This window comes from Chiloscyllium plagiosum, unplaced genomic scaffold, assembly GCF_037043375.1.
Source record: "Chiloscyllium plagiosum isolate Xiang-an unplaced genomic scaffold, Cpla_swu_hap1 HiC_scaffold_7, whole genome shotgun sequence".
Classification (NCBI taxonomy): Eukaryota; Metazoa; Chordata; class Chondrichthyes; order Orectolobiformes; family Hemiscylliidae; genus Chiloscyllium; species Chiloscyllium plagiosum.
This window is the reverse complement of record NW_028270145.1, coordinates 79,522,475-79,542,386: the sequence shown is the minus strand read 5'-3', so window position 1 is coordinate 79,542,386 and position 19,912 is coordinate 79,522,475. Positions and strand designations below refer to the sequence as shown.

The 19,912-nt window shown below is 39.5% G+C and overlaps 1 protein-coding gene across 2 annotated transcripts in view; it reads left to right on the top strand.

The window, feature by feature from the left end:
- The first annotated feature begins 4,199 nt into the window (after positions 1-4,199).
- map3k19 (mitogen-activated protein kinase kinase kinase 19) overlaps positions 4,200-19,912 on the top strand; it is a 72,110-nt gene continuing 56,397 nt past the window's right edge. The window contains exons 1-2 of one of the 2 annotated variants that reach the window (XM_043694039.2): positions 4,200-4,415; positions 9,303-9,489. In XM_043694039.2, the coding sequence (XP_043549974.2) occupies positions 9,307-9,489 (183 nt within the window). In that variant the 5' untranslated portion in view covers positions 4,200-4,415; positions 9,303-9,306. Of the gene's footprint in view, positions 4,424-9,302; positions 9,490-19,912 lie in introns of both variants that reach the window. The other variant, XM_087989198.1, reaches the window with a different exon arrangement.

Below are 19,912 nucleotides of genomic sequence, written 5' to 3'. Positions count from 1 at the left end.
AACCTTTGATCCCCACGGTCATTAACATTTCTACTCTTGGGAATAAAGACACCAACTCTCCATTCTATTCATACCTCTCATAACTTGGTAAATCCCTATCAGGTCTCCCCTCAGCCTCCAGTGTTCAAGTGAAAACAAACTGAATTTTTCTAATTTCTCCTCAGAGCTGATACCTTCCAAACCAGGCAACATCCTGGTAAACCTTTTCTGTACCCTCTCCAAAGGCTCCAAAAACATCTGGTAGTACGGTGACCAGAACTGTACAAAATATTCCAAAAAAACTGAAAGAACTGCAGATGCTGTAAATCAGAAACAAAAACAGAAATTGTTGGAAAAGCCCAGCAGGTCTGGCAGCATCTGTGGAGAGAAATCAGAGTTAATACTTCAGGTTGAGTGACCCTTCCTCAGCTCTTAGCTGTGTGCTTGTCATACCAAAAGAAAACAAGTCATTTGCAGCTCCAGACTTTGCTAAAACATCCCCCTGATTTCAATCTTTCTCAAAGCTTGATTTCTGAAAATAGTTCCGTGTTTTTTTACTGGAAAATGCCCCAATTCCCAGTTTATAACTGCTGCACCTTCACCTGATATCGAACTGCATTTGAGCTCTTGTGAAAGGGAATTCTATGCACAGTTAACTGAAAGGACCTCTAGCTTTGACTTACTTGACTCTAATTCATGTGAGCCACTACCAATATTTTTAATTGTAAGAAATTTGTAATGTGTAGTTTAACTTCTTTCTCTTTTTCCCTTAGTTGGAAATATGTATATGTGAATGTGTGCTGTGAACTATTGAATTTTGAATACACTAGCAAACCCACTTTATTTCAACTCCAAAGTACTTGCTATAGATTATTTTTAGATTGGACTTCACAAACGGAAATGAAAAGTAAGCAGTTACTAAAATCATTCTGTTGCATACAAAAGAGTAGACATTATTAAATTCACCTCTCCTCTTCTCTGTGACAGTAATCACAATGAAAATGTATCTCTGAAAAACTATAATCGACTCCATGCTAGATCTAATCGGCCAAAGGTGATGAGGTTGACTTTCTCACATGACCAATGTTTATACTAGTGTGTGGTGCACTGCACCTTTATTAGATGGTGCTGCCACTGGCCAATGAATCTCCAAGTAGAGTTAGTTTGTAGGGCCAAGTCTGTTTTCCTGATCAGCAATTTTATCTGCTTTATGTGCCTCCAAGTCAACTGTGTCATGAACATTAATCCTACTTGATTCAGGAAAAGAAAGCTACTTTTGTCCTTAAGATGAATTGAAAAATCTTAAATAGAGAGATCCATTTAAAGGATAATTGAAGTACAGGATGTCAGGACATGGAATTTGGCTAGGCCAGTCATTGGAGGTGTATTTATATACTCAGGGAAATATTGGCACTGTTGTGATGTCCCACCTCATTGAAAGCATTCATTAAAAATCTTTCACTAAATATTTAAAAAATTGTATCCTTATCGATTATCTTTATAACACTCATGGGTGGACAGTTCTTTTTGCTCATGTATGTACTTAATTTTAAGGTAATGCGTGATGAACTAGTACTAAATTTACACTATTCTTACACCTTCATCTATGTTATAATGATGCTACAAATATATTGTGAATAAATGCATTTTGTGAAGAAAGTTTCCAAATATTTTTCTGACTCCACCACTAGCTCCAGTGTCAATATATATAGTATTGTCACAGGAACTGTATTAGTTCATAAGATGAATTATCAAATTTAAACTAGTAATTTTGTTTTGTATTACTTAGATAAAAATGTTCAACAATATATTCTGAGAGATGAAGAAGGGAATGTTTACAGTATTTCTTTTTCTGTAGGTTTTCAAATACATTTTCAGATTATTGGGCCCATGCACCAAATTATTCAGGACCTCCTCCATCACACAGCCCTCAACTTTGCCCCACCAACTCTCCCAAAAACTATCCATTAAAATACAAATTATGTAGTCAAAAAGGACAAGAAAATGCTTACATCACTGGTTATATTTTGTTTCAATAAAGCAAATTATCTTACAATATAGAACACTTAAATGAAAGTGTCCCATTAGTTACACACAGCATATTTAATATTATACTAAGCTTATTCAGGGACCCCAACAAGTGTCCAAATGATCCAGACATTAATCCACCCTAAATATTATGTGACCTCTTCAATTACATGCATGAATCTAGCTATGAATTATTCAAATCCATAGAACTTTAACAATTATTTATGGTCATTTAATTACCTTGCACTATTGAAACTATTTTTTTAAAAAGTCTCAAACTATTGCTGATAAATGCAACTTAACCTTCATAAGAACTTTGTATGCACAATTGACTTAACTTCATATTTGGTGGCAGTGGTATGTTGCATTTCATTCGGGCTCTCGGAGTTGCTATGCAACATATGATTTTACGTACAAGGTTGTAGTCTGGAGCGTTTTAATGTTGATATTCAACTCTTTTGACTGCATTATAAAACACTTGAGGTGGGACTAGAACTTAAAACCTGTGATTCAGAGGCAGTGAAACTATTCATTGCACCACAAGACCTCATAATTGGTAAAAATTTTAAAACTAAACTGGAGACAATTATGAAAATATGATTTAGTCTAGAAATTGAACCATTTATTGTTTTCCTTAGTATTTGGCATAGTCAAACTTCTGCTATTACATTCTTAACCAAGAAATCAGAGGCTGTAGGTTCAAGTCTCACATGAGCATACTATCTGCATTGACATTTCAATGCAGTACTGAGGGAATGCTCTATTGCTGTAGGAACTGTGTTTCAGATGAGACATTAAATGAGGTAATATTTGACTGCTCAGGATCCCAACATTTTCAACTAACATTCCTGTAACCAGGCTAATCATTGTATCCAAACCGACTGCTGTGCTTTCCCATATAATAAGTGACTATGGTTCCAATGTATTTCATTACCGTGATGTGCATTGTAACATTTGTGGGCGGCACGGTGGCACAGTGGTTAGCACTGCTGCCTCACAGCGCCAGAGACCCAGGTTCAATTCCCGCCTCAGGCGACTGACTGTTTGGAGTTTGCACGTTCTCCCCGTGTCTGCGTGGGTTTCCTCCGGGTGCTCCGGTTTCCTCCTACCATCCAAAGATGTGCAGGGTCAGGTGAATTGGCCATACTAAATTGCCCGTAGTGTTAGGTAAGGGGTAAATGTAGGGGTATGGGTGGGTTTCGCTTCGGCGGGTCGGTGTGGACTTGTTGGGCCAAAGGGCCTGTTTCCACACTGTAATCTAATCTAAATTCTTTTTTGGGCTTAATATGGTTATGTAGAATTGCAAGTATTTGTTATTTAATTTTTGCCTGTTTATATTAGTTCTATCAGTTCTTGAAAGACAAACAAAAGTCTTGTAACTAAATGCAAATAGAGAAAAATGCTTTAGATATTCTAGGCATGTTGTATAATACTCATGCATGAGAAAATAATTTAACAGGCACACTGAAATTTTTAGAGTGAGAATGATAGAAAATGAGCCAAAACACTGCTGTACTTGATACATATTTTCCAGTGTTGATCACAGCAGCCATATTCATAATGACCTGGTGATTAAATTCAGCTGAGATAAAATACAATAGTGCTTATAAAATTTGCTATACTAAACAGTGATAACAGCCTCAAGAATATTTGACAGCGACTGCTGTCTTTTTGGAGCAATGGAGTCATATAAAAATAAATAAACTTTATTTATTATATATGTACAAAAAAAAGCATATTGACAAATCAATTCATCTCGATTTACTAATCATCTTCTCTGCATGAGACTTAAAGAACTTTTACTTTGCTCTTTATTGCTTTTCCCTACAGTATTTCTTAAAATGACTAGTATTTTCCTCATTTCACGTACTCATCACCTAAATATGAAATATAACCTATAGAGGTATCAGCACATTCTGTTGGAACAATCTATTTGCCATTTGCTGGAAAGTGAGGACACACTCTTGTGCAAAGTGTGTAAATTAACTGGTGCTGTCAAATCTTTGGAAAAAAAATCCAATGACAGCAAATATCTTAGTCAATTCTCACACAATGCCCAAAATTGAAACTTTTGAATTAAATCTCTTTATAAGGTCCTTTTGGCAGTACTTGGCTTTAGAAAGCTTTTGTTTTGTTCCTCCTCTATGAAAGCTTATCCTGAGTTTCAACAAGTCCAACCGTTGCTACGGGCAACCAGGCTGTAAACTGTAGACGTGTAGAAGAACAACGCCGTGTCTTCGGGAAATAGCGCCGCAGTTTCCCTTTTAGATATTAAGACGACCGTTGCACTTTTCGGCAGGATTATTCCGAGACCAACGCTCAGAAAATACTGACAGTATTCTTGAGTGTATCGGAGTCCGCACGGGTTCTTTGTCCCACTTTGATTTGACATGTTAGCATCTTCAAAGGTAAAACTGTGAGTACATACAGCAAAAAGTTCTGAGTAAGAATAATTGGTTAATTTATAAGATTTAACGGTTGTGGTTATTAATTGTTTTATTTTAGATATTAACTTCAGAAAGCTTATAAATCAAAACTGGCAGGAACAAAATCGTAACCGATGCAAATTCCTACCAAGTGAGGGTGCTGACACTTTTAGGAGAAAGTGAGGTCTGCAGATGCTGGAGATCAAAGTTGAAACTTTATTGCTGGAACAGCACAGCAGGTCAGGCAGCATCCAGGGAACAGGAGATTCGACGTTTCGGGCACAGGCCGAAGAAGGGCCTGTGCCCGAAACGTCGAATCTCCTGTTCCCTGGATGCTGCCTGACCTGCTGTGCTGTTCCAGCAATAAAGTTTCAACTGCTGACACTTTTAGTCAGCCGTGGCCCTGATCTCGACCTCTTTACAGTACATTTAAAGCCTTCTGCACCTGGTATTCCTAAACATTCTCCCATACAAGTACCAACTCAGCCTGAGTCTGCTTAGCTTCAAGATTAGATTGGACATACGGCACAGAAACAGGACATTCAGTCTATTTAGCTTCAGCTTCTTGCTACCTTTCTCCAATTATATCCGTCATCCCAACCTTCTTTCAGGAGTTTGGCCTTTTTCCCTTTAAATGCACTTTAACCATTCCTGAGACGGGAGTTCCACATTCTCACCATTGTCCGAGTTCAGATGTTTCTTCCGAATTTCTTGGTGACTATCTTACATTGATGGCTTCTAGTTTTCCTCTAGGAGGTCTTGTGGTGCTGTGTGTAAACACCCTTGCGTCTGTGACTGCAGATCTAGGGGTTTAAGCCCACCCAGGATTTGATGTGGAAGTACTGTCAATCATGATGCAGCCAAACATGTGGACCGTAAGTCTGCAAATCCTTCCAACATATAGTAGAAAGGAAGAGCAGGAGATATTCCTGCCAAGCCATGTGATAGTAAGAACATTGGAACTTCTATCATCAATACTCAGTAGCTCTGGACAGCAATATGTACGTAAAGGTACATGCTGGGATGCAGCAACTCAGACTCCATGAATAAACTGACACACCATGCTGTTCCCTACAAGTGGAAACATCCTCTCTATATGCTTTATCAAAACCTTTAGTACTGTTTGAGATCTCTTAATCGTTCAGCCCTTAGTCTTTTCTTTAAAAGAGACCAAGTCTGTCAATTATTTCTTGATATGTATACAAATATATTTCTGGTATTATCTTTGTAAACCTTCTCTCTCCTCTGCTCCAGTGCCCCTATATAATATAGCCGTCAGAACTGCACAAAATAATCTAAATGTGGACTAATAAAGGTTGAATACAGATTTAGCACTACTTCCTTGTCCTTCAATTCTACCCTGCAACAAAGATCCCTTTGTTTCTCTACCATACCGAGACGTACACATAATCTTGAAAAAATGGTAACACAGCTAGAATTTATTTTTTCATCCCTAAATAGCCAAGAACAGTCAAAAGTCAGCAACATTTTGGGCACACCAGGTTTGGATGGCAAGTTTTTTTCCCTCTAAATGATTTTATAATAATCTAATAGTGGCATACAGTTGTCAATTATCCTTTGATGATTGTTGTTTTAATCTCTATTTATAAAATTAAAATCTGTTCCATTACATGTGAATATCCATAAATTGAAGAGGTAGAATGCCAATTGATTCAGAAAGCTCTTACATGCAGGTGGAAGGAGGAAGAACACCCTCCCTCTTTGCTCCTGATTTTGAAGTACATAATCCCAAGAATAATGCTAATGTAGTATTCTATTAAAACCTGACTAGCAACTTCAAAGAAAATCTAACACTACACTCAAATGCTGACGATTGAATAACAGCCCTGATTATAATCATTGGGGTGTGAAAACAAATGCAATCTGAGCTACATACTCAAATTTCTCCACTTATATTGAAAAGTAAATGAAAATCAGAAGGGGAAATCCACATGGTAATGTACAAAAGTTACAGTGAATTTGTAGGATAGTCTTTGAGTAAGATCTTCACAAAATAGTTATTTTATTACATTTAGAATGATGCATTGTGGTTAAGAACAGAAAACATTACAGCGCAGGAACAGGCCCTTTGGCCCTCCAAGCCTGCACCAATTTACTACCACTTATTTACTAAGGATCTGTATCCCTTTGCTCCCTGCCCATTCATGTACCTGTCTCGATGCATCTTAAATGACACTATCGTTTCCGCCCCTACCACCTCCACTGGCAATGCATTCCAGGCACCCACCACCTTTTGTGTGAAGAACTTTCTACTATATCTCCCCTAAACTTTTCCCTGTTCACTTTGAACTCATGACCCCTAGTAATTGAGTCCTCCACTCTGGGAAAAAGTTTCTTGCTATCCACCCTATTTACACCTCTCATGATTTTGTACAAAGTTAAAAATCACACAACACCAGGTTATAGTCTAACAGGTTTAATTGGAAGCACACTAGCTTTCGGAGCGACGCTCCTTCATCACCTGCAATTGATCCTGCATTGTATTTCATCTAAGTAATGAATAAATATAGGCATGGATGATGTTTTGTCATCAATGGAAAAGCAGGGACATTGTCTCCAGCTTTGAAGAATGCTTCACTGAGAGATCTGGTGAATCCTGTGCAGAAAACATGAACCCTTTCCATATGCAATTGTTTATATTGCTGTTTAATAAGAATTCCTAGCAATGAACTGCAGTGGTCAAGCTGTGCAAGCAGCAAATTACATGAAAGAATTAAATAAGAGTAATATATAATTAACACATGATCTTGCCTTTACAAAATCATAGGGACTCCTTCTGAACAGCTCAAATTTATCTAAATCTAAATTCATCAGTGTGTCCTTAATTATTGGTTCTAATAATTTCCCTGGATTTTGCTGTCCTCTAACCTTCCGTTCCTAACTCACTGTTGTCAAATAGCAAAAAATCAGGGTATAGATGCTGAAGGAAGGATTGTAAGAGGACCAGGAGAGGAGGGGTAGTGACAGTTTTGATAAAGGATAACATTACAGCTGTACTTGCAGACAGTATTCCTGGAGTTATTTGGAGAAAACTGCGAAGTAAGAAAGGGATGATCGCCTTATTGGGATTGTGCTATAGAACCCCCAATAGTCAGCAGGAAATTGAGAAATGAATTTGTAAGGAGATCTGTTAACTGTAAGAATAATCAGGTGGTTATGTAAGGGGATTTAACTTTCCAAGCATAGACTGGGACTGCTATATTGTTCAGGGCTCGGATGGACAGGAATTTGTCATGTGTATTCAAGAAAATTTCTGATTCAGTCTGTAGAGATACCCACTAGAAAAGGTGCAAATCTTGACCTCTTCTCGGTAAGTAAGGCAGGGCAGGTGACTGAGGTGTCAGTGGGGGAGCACTTTGGGGCCAGTGACCATGATTACATTAGTTTTAAAAATAGTGATGGAAAAGGATAAAACTAATCCAAATTGGAGGAAGACCAACAGTATTAGGCAAGAATTTTCAAACATTGATGGTGGTGGCGGGGGTGGGGAGTGGGTGGATGTTTGCAGGTAAAGGGACAGCTAGAAAACAGGAAGCCATCAATAATGAGACAATAAGAGTCAAGAGACAGTATGTTCCTGTTAGGGTGAAGGGCAAGGCTGATAGGTATGCAATGCTGGATGACTAGAGAAACTGAAGGTTTGGTCAAGAATAAGAAGGAAACATATGGCAGGTATAGATAGCAGAGATCGAGTGATTAATTAATCATCAAGTTAAAAGTATCAGTCTTTTGATTCTAAAACATGAATGTGGCCAAAGGACAAAATCAGAATAACCGTGAAAAAAGTGGGTCTGCCATGGAATAGTATAAATGCAGTTGGAATATACTTAAGAGGGAAATCAGGAGAGCGAAAAGGGGACATGAGATAGCTTTGGCAAATAGAGTTAAGGAGAATCCCAAGGGATTTTATAAATATGTTAGGGACAAAGGAGTGTCTAGAGAGAGAATAGGGCCCCTTAAAGATCAGCAAGGCTACCTATGTGTGGAACCACATGAGACGGGAGAGATAAACAGTGATATCTTGATGAACGTCCATATTACAGAGGAGGAGGTGCCAGATGTCTTAAAATGCATAAAAGGTGGATAAATCCCGGGATCTGATCAGGAAGATGGAGGCGAGACGTTCTACTTCAGCTTTTAGAGGCAACACATTAATATCAATTCCCAAGATTCCAGTAATTACTTTTAATCAAATACATTTGTACTTATAGTTATCATGTAAATAAGCTTTCTTGTTCTTTAAGAACAGTGTTAAAAATCATTCAACACCAGGTTATAGTCCAACAGGTTTATTTGGAAGTACTAGATTTCGGAGTGCTGCTCCTTCATCAGGTAGTTGTGACCTGTACAACCACCTGATGAAGGAGCAGCGCTCAGAAAGCTAGTGCTTCCAAATAAACCTGTTGGACTATAACCTGGTGTTGCGTGATTTTTAACTTTGCCCACCCCAGTCCAACACCGGCACCTCCAAATCATTTAAGGAGAGTGCCTCTTATTTCCAAACTCTACAGTGCTGTATCTTCTACCACTAGTCACTACATAGTTTATCACAGGACTATGCCAAAGGAGGATTGAGGACAGAGACAGTCATCCCCAGCTGGAATCAAACCTGACTCTCTGGCATTGTGAGGCAGCAATGCTAACCACTGAGCCACCATGCTGTCTCTGTCTCCCCTCATGCTTTCTCTCATATTGCACGTGAGAAATATCTGCTGGTCGCTCAATACAATTCCCACTAGATTGCTAAGCACACAACTTACACATATGAATTTGCATTTCTGTGCAATTATGTAACAAGATAAGACAAATCAATTTTTAAAATTTGATCTGTTTACCATTTTGATACAGCAAGATGAAAAAGGATGAAATGAATCCAATGCTCGACTTCTTGGTTACTGCATCGGAAGGCAAGCTGGAAACTATAGTACAGAGTCGAAATCGAACTAATGACACAGAAACAAAGAGCTTCAATTTAGAGCACCCTGACATGGGCTGCATGCATCTCACTGATGCAGCTGAGAAAGGTTATACACAAGTAAGACCCATATTATGTCATACTTTTACTAACTAGCATGACCTAAGTTCCCTTCCCTTTATTAAGAACTTTACAAGACTCCACCTTACTAATTTATAGATTGAAGTTTCTTTCTGTGTTAATTTCCCAGATGACCACTCCTGGTAACTTGTGAGATTTGCTACCATTGCTAGTGTGTGGTACTCATTAAGACCTACTTGTGGTCATTTGTTGTCCTTGTTTAAGATAGGGATAGCCAAAGGAGACTCCTGCATGACCTGCCTCCCTCTCCTACCTTTCCTGGAGGTAACCCATCAACCTGACTGTATCTTTGGTTTATCTCCCTTCCTGATAGCTCCTGTAAATTCCTCTACTGCCATTCCAAACACCTATGATTTCCCATGGATTTAACTAGAGTCATAGAGTCACAGAGTCGTACAGTATGGACACAAGCCCTTTGGCCCAAACTGATCCATGCCGACTAAAATGTCCATCCACGCTTAACCCATTTCCTTGCACTTGGTCCATATCCTTCTAAACCCTTCCTATCCATGTATTTGTCCAATTGCCTTTTAAATGTTGTTAATGTACCTGCCTCAACCACTTATGCTAGCAGCTCATTCCAAATATGTACCATTCTCTGTGTAAAAAAGTTGCCCCTCAGGCTCCCATTTTTTCATTCCCCTCTAACCTTAAACTGAAGATGACTAATCCTTGATTTCCCAACCCTGGGAAAAAGACTGAGTACATTCACCTTATCCATGCCTCCCATGATCTTATACACTTCGATAATATCTCCCCTCAGTCTCCGATGCTTTAAAGAGAACACTCCTGGCTTATCCAACCTCTCCCAGAAACTCAGACCCTTGAGATCTGGCAACATCCTTGCAAATTTCTTCTGCACACTTTTCAGTTTAATGACATTCTTTCTACAGAATGATGACCAAAACTGAACACTCCAAGTGTGGCCTCACCAACAAACTGTACAACTGCAACATAACTTCCCAACTTCTATACTCAGTATCCTGACTGAGGAAGGACAGTGTGCCAAAAGCCTTCTTCACTGCCGTATCTACCTGTGACCCACTTTCAGAGAACTGTGCACCTGAACTCCAAGATCCCTCTGTTGCACTACACTCCTTAAAGCTCTACTATTCACCATGAAACTTCTACCTTGATTTGACTTTCCAAAATGCAAAACCTCACACTTACCAATATTAAACTCCATTTGCCATTTCTCAGCCCCATCCCCAGCTGATTAAGGCGCTGCTGTAATTTCTAATAACCTTCCATACTGTCCACAATACTGCCTATTTTACCATCATGTGCAAACTTACTAATCATGCCTCAAACATTTTCATCCAAATCATTGATATCGATAACAAACAGTAATGGACCCAGCACCGACCCCTGAGGCGCTCCAATGGTCACAGGTCTCCAATCCGACAAGCATCCTTCCACTATTACCCTCCGCTTCCTACCATCAAGCCAATTGTGTATCCAATTCGCCAATCTCCTACATTTGGTCCAGTAGGAAGTTGAGCCTTCAGTTTTCTATCCATTAGTGATTCTGATGGTGATAAGACAAATTGAAGTAGAATGGTCATGTAACAAGGTCAGCAATTTTTTTCAAAGGGCTTTAATGCCTGTACCCCACAGTAAACCTCCCCATTTGACTGTGGCTATCTGGTGAACTTGCTCAAACCCTGAACTGGCTTTAGATCAACTGAAAGTAATTAGCAAACTGTGATCCATTATCTGACATTACCTAATCACAGATGACATGTAACAAACATTTCATTCAAGAATCTGACAACTACCCCTATGGATAGTGGAGTTTTCACTTGTATCCAGTGGGAAAAGTAATCAGCGGCAACAAGGTAAAAGCATCCATCAGAGATAAGTAGGTCTGTTCCCATTCATTCTTAAAATTGATATCTGTAGCTGTTGTTACACTATGAATAGCACAAGTTTCACACTCAGCTACAAGGTCCTCAATCTCTTTTGAGATCCTTAGCTCCTCTTCCAGTTCTTCCAGTTCCATATTAGACTTGAAATGTGACTCTTTTTCTCTCTCCAAAGATGCTGCCAGACCTGCTGAGTTTCTCTGACATTTTCTGTTTATATTTTAGATTTTCAGTATCTGTAATGTTTTGCTTTTAATTATATAGAAAAATATGTTGTGAAGGAACCTTAAGGAGTTTGCAGACAGATATAGATAGGCTAAGTGAATGGGCAAAAATCTGGCAGATGGAGTACAATGTGGAAAAATGGAGAGTGATTTGCTTTGGCAGGAAAAGTAAAACAAAACAGTAAATAATAAAAACATCTGTGGATGCTGAAAATCTCAGAAAAAACAGAAATTGCTGGAGAAACTCAACTCACGGGTCGCGAGAGTCAAAACATTAACTCTGTTTTTCTCGCCACAGATGTTGCCAGACCTGTTGAATTTCTTCAGCAATTTCTATTTTCGTTTAAGAAATAAGTATTACCTAAATCGAGTACACCTGCAGAATTCTAGGGTGCAGAGGGATTTAGGTGCTCTAGTGCACGAGGTCACAACTGCATGCAAGTACAGTAACATAATCAAGAAGTCTAATGGGATGCTATCCTCTATTACAAAGGTATTGAATATAAAAATAGCAATATTTTGCTTCAGTTATGCAGAGAATTGTTGACACCACGTATCAAAGACTGTCCAGAGTTATTGTCCCCTTACTTGCAGAAAATGGGAATGCATTGAAGGTGGTTCAGAGGAAGTTTACTATGTTGATACATGTCACATGAGGAAAGATTGGACAGACTGGTCTTGTGTTCAGCGGATTTTAGAAAAAAGAGGTACAATTTGATTGACATTTGTAAGATGCTGAGCGATCCTGACAAGGTGGGCATGGAAAAGATAGTGACACTTATGGACGAGTCCAGAATAAGGAAGTGCATTGGAATCAAGGTCTTTTTATGACAGAGATAAATAGATTCTTGTTGGGCAGAACATGGAATTTGGGATACAATCAGATTGGTTAAGATCTCATTGAATGTTGAAGCAGTATCAATCAACTGAATAGTTTACTTCTGCTTTTATTTTCTATATTCATAGTCATGCACAAACATAATTTTGACTAATTGTCCCTATGACATGGAATAAAACAGAAGTTGTAGCATGCAGACCAGACTGTGTATATGGTTCCAGCAAGCAATGAGATTTTATATGAGGATGAGGCTCTTTTTAGAATGAGTACAAGTAAGGATGTGAGTGTAGCAACATTTGCTGATGAGAACTGATTACATAAAAGGTACCTCATCAGTATTCATTGTAAACGATAGAGCTATCTCAACAAAATGATGGTGAAAATTGCAGCTGGCAGACCAGATGAGTAATGTAGACTTGAAAGGTGTGAAACTTGATATGTCTATGATATTGTGTAATCATCTTTCATATGTAAATTGGTGGGTATGACAAAATGATGGTGAAAATTGCAGCTGGCAGACCAGATGAGTAATGTAGACTTGAAAGGTGTGAAACTTGATATGTCTATGATATTGTGTAATCATCTTTCATATGTAAATTGGTGGGTATGACACTGGAGACGTCCTTCAAGTTATCTTCATCCTTCTTGGACCCTCTTCTATTGCCGGTAATGTTTCGTTCCTAAGCCTAAATTCCTGAGGCAGCACTTCAAAATCAGTACCCACAAAGCAGAAGGTTCTACAGGTTGCAACAATCTTCTTTGATACTTTGATTTGCAAGTTTTGATGCCAAAGTTTTGACAGTAATGCTAGACTTCAGAGGCTACTGGAGCAAAGTCCCACAACAGTGAAATTTCCCTATCTGCAAATAGAGGAATTACCAATGGAGGCACTGCCAATTTCTGGTTTTATATTTTTTTACTTTAATTTAGCTGAACCCAGAAAATATCGTTACATCAATGCTAGTGTCATCTGGCTGATGGAAGACCCATCCCATTACACTTTGCTTTATCACTGCTATACAGATTGCAAGCTAGGTTTTTGAGAAAGGATAGATATCATGTTCTTTTTTAATTACAACAATGAGACAGTCATACATGTAACTAATTCTGGTGTCTCGGGAAACCAGCTGTCTGCTGTAACCAGAACCAGCTTTTCCAACAGATGTCTATTAAAGTTTTCCTAAATAGGGATCTTCACCAAGTGTTGTGATATAATGAATAATAGTATTCTGGAGAATCTATGATGTAACTGAAAGTATGTGAAGGGAGCAAAGAATGACATTACTATCCAGTTGCAATTAATGCAATTAGTAAAAGCCAGGCACAGTCGTTAAGGTTTGAGGGGAATCACTATGAATCAAGCACCACTTGCTGAGTGCCCAAAAAAAGGAATGAATTGGGTTTCGCTTGAGCTTTGTATTTGTTTCCTTCTTAATTGAAGTGGTTACAGCCAAGTGAATTCAGCAAATGAATTTTGCCAATTTTTATAATTTACTTATTGGCATAGCTCACCTGAGAAGAAGGTGGTGCCGCTGTTTTCTCAATAGATTTCTTCCTGAACCATATAACTCACAAGACAAATTCAGAGAATGGTTACAAGACAGTCACATTTGGGTAACACAGGCATTGCATACTGGTCAGATTGGGTCAGTACTGCTGATGTCCCTCCCTTAAGAATATTAGTGAATCCACCAACTTAATGGTCATTTTACTCCTGTCACACTAACACATCTGATAATTTACTTTTCTGAATTATTAGCCCAGAGATCTGGATTATGAGTCCACTAACATATTACACTACAGTTTGAAAGATACATGCACACTTAGAGAAACATTTGGATTCGTATAAAGTACCTTTCATCTTCAAGCTGTCACCAAGCACTTCACAGATTAGTTTCAAAATTAAATTGTTAATTTGTTGACAAAAATACAACCAATCTTCACACCGTAATGTCCTACAAACAGTGCTAAGACAAATGACCAGTTAAGGCTGTTTTATCATAGTGTTAGCAGTAGGATAAACTAAGCTAAGACTGTGGAAGATCATCCAGCTCTTTTTCTTGATTCGTACTATGGGATCTTTTAAAGCTACCCATATGAATATACAGTACCATAATTAAAAACTCATTGAAAAATGTGCACCTCCAAGAAGGCAACATTTTCTCATATTTGCACAATATTGTCAGTTGGATTATTTTCTCAAGTCTCTGAAGAAGATCTTGAATCCAAACTTCCATGTGAGCTACTAAATGAATGTGGCAACATAATATGCTGTGGTTTCAAATGTCTAATGACATCCATACTGACTATACACACTAATCCTACCTATGTAATCTTTGACAACTGGATGAGTACTTAAATTCTTTGAAGTTAGACCACAGAATTCCTGACTACTACTTTTAGAAATAAAAGAAATAAAAAACTTTTAACCAATAATACATTTTAAAAATATGCTAGGAACAAATTTTGAAGATTGTGACAAGAATCCATTTAAAGTTGCTTGATAATGCAAATGTTATCCAGTTATGAGGAAATGATGCAAATGTTTGCCTTAATCTGATTAGGATTGAGTCTTCGTATACTGAATAAAGTTACAAAAATTTTGACAAGTTTCATAAAACATAATTATTGCTCAAATTTCTTTGATAACCTTTCATTTGTAGTCCACATTCTATAGATTCAATGAAATAATCCTTTCTTATCAATCTTCAAAGAAACTGTGATATCCCCTTCAAGGTTCATGGGGAATCAATAATTAATCTCCCTTTGGAGCTGGCTGAGTATGAGTTTCCTTAGTAACAGGCTATGCCCTGCCCAGCTGAAACTCATCACTGGAAAATTTGACCTATTGAGTAGAGTCCCTATTCCTGGACTGGGAGGCCAGGGTTCAAGTCCCACCTGCTCCAGAGGTGTGTAATAACATCTTTGAACAGGTTGATCAGAAACATAGGTGAAATAAAAAAAAACTTAAGAGGTTACATTTAAAAAAAAACCCAAAATAAATAGATCTTCATTATTGCCTGCGGCCATATTAATCTGAAAACAGCCGATCGCGTAAGCTAAGCAGACTCAGGCGTGTTAGTATGATTAGATTAGATTCCCCACAGTATGGAAACAGGCCCTTCGACCCAACAAGTCCACACTGACCCTCCAAAGAGTAACTCATCCAGACTCATGCCCCTCCCCTATGTTTATCCCTGACTAATGCACCTAACACTATGGGCAATTTAGCACGGCCAATTCACCTGACTTGCACATCTTTGGATTGTGGGAGGAAACTGGAGCACCTGGAGGAAACCTGTGCAGATATGGGGAGAGTGTGCAAACTCCACACAGACAGTCGCCCGAGGCTGGAATCAAACCCGGGTCCCTGGCCCTGTGAGACAGCAGTGCTAACCACTGAGCCACCGTGCCACCCACTGAAGGAAATAAAAAGAATAGTACTTGGACTGGAGACCTCTTGGGAAAACAAAGTGCAGTAGACTCGGGGGCTGTCTTATGGCATAGTGGTAGATTCCCTATGTCTTGATTATGAGGCCCAGGTTCAAGTTCCACTTGCACCAGAGGTGTGTAATACTGTCTCTGAACAAGTTGATTAGAGTAATAAAGCAAACCCAGGGATGAGTCTGTGGATCTGTCTGTCCTAAACTGGGATTAGCCTATGTATATCATGAGCAGTTGCTGTGTTTTGGTGTTGAATAATAAAGGATGTTCCTTTCCAGTTGGGTTTCCTTAGCTATTAGAGAGCCAGTCAGACAAGCCATGCACCAACAATTGTTTATTAACTTCGGAATCAAATTTAATGACATCTAAACATATTCATTGAGTGTGCAGATGTTTAGTAGATATGCTAACCTCTTATTGAGGTAAATCATGCTTAATCCACAACATCATTACCTCTATCTCTAATTGAACACAGAGATAATTCCAGGATCCACTCCACCTGGAATGGGGATCGAATCTGATTGACAGCAATCAGAAACAAACTGGCTGTCCAGTCAACTGAGGTAGACAAGCAGGAGGCTGGAAGAATACAGCAAGCCAGGCAGCATCAGGAGGTGGAAAAGTTGATGTTTTGGGCCTAACCCTTATTCAGAACTAGGGTGTGGGTGTAGTGGGAGCTGCACATAAAGGGGGGTTGTAGCGACAGGGTGGTGAAGTGGGGACAGGTGAAGACAGGCAGAGGATACGACCTGGTTGGTCAAAGGGAGGAATGAATCTGGTAGGTAGCTGGGTGAAGTGGAGGGGAGGGCCAGGGAAGGGAGGTATGGGATGTGAAGGGAGATTATTTGAAAATGGAGAACTCAATGTTGAGTCCTCCTGTCTGCCCAGTGGAAGATGAGGTGTTGTTCCTCTAATTTGTGGTGTGGGCCCGGCTGAGATGCTTGGCGAACTGTTCCCTAAGTTTATATTTGGTCTCCCTGATGTAAAGAAGCACCTGAGGCAGTAAACTAGGTTGGAAGAGAGGCTCTGTCTAACCTGGAAGGACTGTTTGGGGCCCTGGATGGAGATGAGGGAGATGGTGTGCCAGCAAGTTTTGCATCTTTTCCAGTTGCAGAGGAAGGTACCTGGGGATTCAGGGGTGTTGGTGGGGAGAGTGGTGCAAACCAAGGATTGGCGGAGAGAACAATTCTTGCAGAAGGCAGAGAGGGGTGAGAAGGGGATGATGTTCTTGGTGATGCGGTCGAGTTGGAGATGGCAGAAGTGTTTGAGGATTAGATTAGATTAGATTAGATTACAGTGTGGAAACAGGCCCTTCGGCCCAACAAGTCCACACCGACCCGCCGAAGCGAAACCCACCCATACCCCTACATTTACCCCTTACCTAAGACTACGGGCAATTTAGTATGGCCAATTCACCTGACCCTGCACATCTTTTCGGATGGTGGGAGGAAACCGGAGCACCCGGAGGAAACCCACGCAGACACGGGGAGAACGTGCAAACTCCACACAGTCAGTCGCCTGAGGCGGGAATTGAACCCGGGTCTCTGGCGCTGTGAGGCAGCAGTGCTAACCACTGTGCCACCGTGCCGTCTCCGTTGGATACGGAGACTGGTGGGGTGGTAGGTGAGGACAGTGGGGACTGTCTTTATTGCATTTGGTGAGGGTTGGGGTTTAGAGCAGTGGAATGGGGAATGGAAGTGATGCGGTGGAGGGTTGTCTGGATGACTGAGAGGAAGAAAGCACGTTGTTTGAAATAGGTGGATATCTGGGATGTTTGGGAGTGGAATGTCTCCTTGTCCGAGCAGATACGGCGGAGGTAGAGGAATTGGTAGAATGGGATGGAATTCTTGCAGAATACTGGGAGGGAGGAAGTGTAGTCCAGGTAGTTGTGAGAGTCTGTGGGTTTGTAGTAAATGTCTGTCTGGAGACTGTTGCTGGAGATGGAAATGGAGAGGTCAAGAAAGGGAGGTGTCTGAGATGGACCAATCGAGTTTGAGGGCGAGGAAGTTATGGGTGAAGTCGATGAACTGCTCCAGTTCAGCTTGGGTGCAGGACGTTGCACCAATGCAGTCATCAATGTAACACCGTGCCTGTGTAGGTACTGAAGAGGCACTGTTTTTACTGTGTGGAGGAGGTGCAGTCCAGGTAGTTGTTTTTACTGGGTGGGAGGAACTGAGGCAGCCAACCCCCACAAGGATCCTGAGTTGCTCTGGAAACATATACCTTTACGTGTATAATATAGCCTGAGCTATGGATCGTGATAATAGAATCCAATTTCTTTCCTTCATATGGCTGATATGAATCACTCCCATTCCTACCTGCCATTGGCTCATATTGGAAAGATTTGCAGATCAAAACTCACTGGCTGCATTATGAACATGCCTTTGTTGACCATCAAGACCTCGGTTGAGCTTTTGGACTAAGGGGCAGGGATGCTATCCACTGTGCCACTAAACTTCCTTTAGGGTTACTTACAAAGTTAGTTATAAGGGTCACAATGGCAGATTAGTTCTGTCGCTTTAGCTCAGCATTAGCTATTTTATAGATTATGAATGTATGGACAAGACCAGTGTCAGAGATTGATAAGTACTAATAAGATGAGTTTAGAATTACACTGACATAATAACATAGACAGTCAATTTATTAATACCTGTGTCTTACTAATTAATGTTCCATGAATTTCTTCAGCCTTGCCGAAAGGAGTTGCCCAATTCAATTGCTTATCTCACCTTCCTAAACCTCACGGTAATGAATGTCCTTCTGTGGAGCTGATATCTACTGTGTGGATCAATAAGGCCAACCTATGAGCTAGCAACTATATCTGGACTTGCCAGTTTAAGACACTGAAGATGAACCTTTAGGTTAACAAATTTTTTCTTAAAGTTTCTTTTTATATGTAAGTTAATATTTCCTATCATTGTTTCCTTCTTACAAGTTGTCCACCTGCAGAATACAATCATTGAGTTCCTCTTTTCTGTCACTGTGACGATTCTTTAATAGAATTAACCAAATGAGATAAATAATGTTGATAAAAAGCATGAATTGATTGTTTGTCAAAGTCTGGCATTGCTTTAAAGATTACTGTCTGTTGCAACAATTTCAGTAGACCGGTGATTGTAAGATATGGAACTTGAGGCCCACAGATAACTAAAAATATACAATTGAAAGTAATCTTATGATAGTTTATTTTTAAGAACAGCAGTTTATAGATGATACATTGTTAAACACAAATGAAACTACGTATCTGTGGCAGTGGAGGGTATTTCACAGATACCAAAAGACAGAAGGATGGTTTGGCAGAGTATATTTATCTCAATAGCTCGTGAAGATTTGGAGACACTGGTGTTGGACTGGGGTATACAAAGTTAAAAATCACACAACACTAGGTTATAGTTCAATAGGTTTATTTGGAAGCACTAGCTTTCGGAGCACTGCTCCTTCAGCAGGTGATTGTGGAGTATAAGATTGTAAGACACAGAATTTATAGCAAAAGTTTACAGTGTGATGTAACTGAAATTATATATTGAAAAAGACCTGGATTGTTTGTTAAATCTCTCATCTTTTAGAATGACCATGTTGGTTTCAGTTCTTTCATTTGTAAATCGCAAAACGTTTTTTAGAAATTACATTCTCAAGTGCACTTTAACAATTGGTGTCATGTCGGCCCAAATAAGGTATTGAAGGTTTTAACTCCCTGTGGGGCTGTCTCACAGGGAGTTAACACCTTCAATACCTTATTTGGGCTGACATGACACCAATTGTTATAGTGCACTTGAGAATGTAACTTTTAAAAAAGGTTTTGCGATTTACATATGAAAGAACTGAAATCAACATGACTTCGAGATGCCAGTATTGGAGTGTACAAAGTTAAAAATCACCCAACACCAGGTTATAGTCCAACAGGTTTAATTAGAAGCACTAGCTTTCGGAGCACCGCTCCTTCATCAGGTGGTTGTGGAGGACACAATTGCAAGACACAGAATTTATAGCAAAAGTTTACAGTGTGATGTAACTGAAATTATAGATGAAAA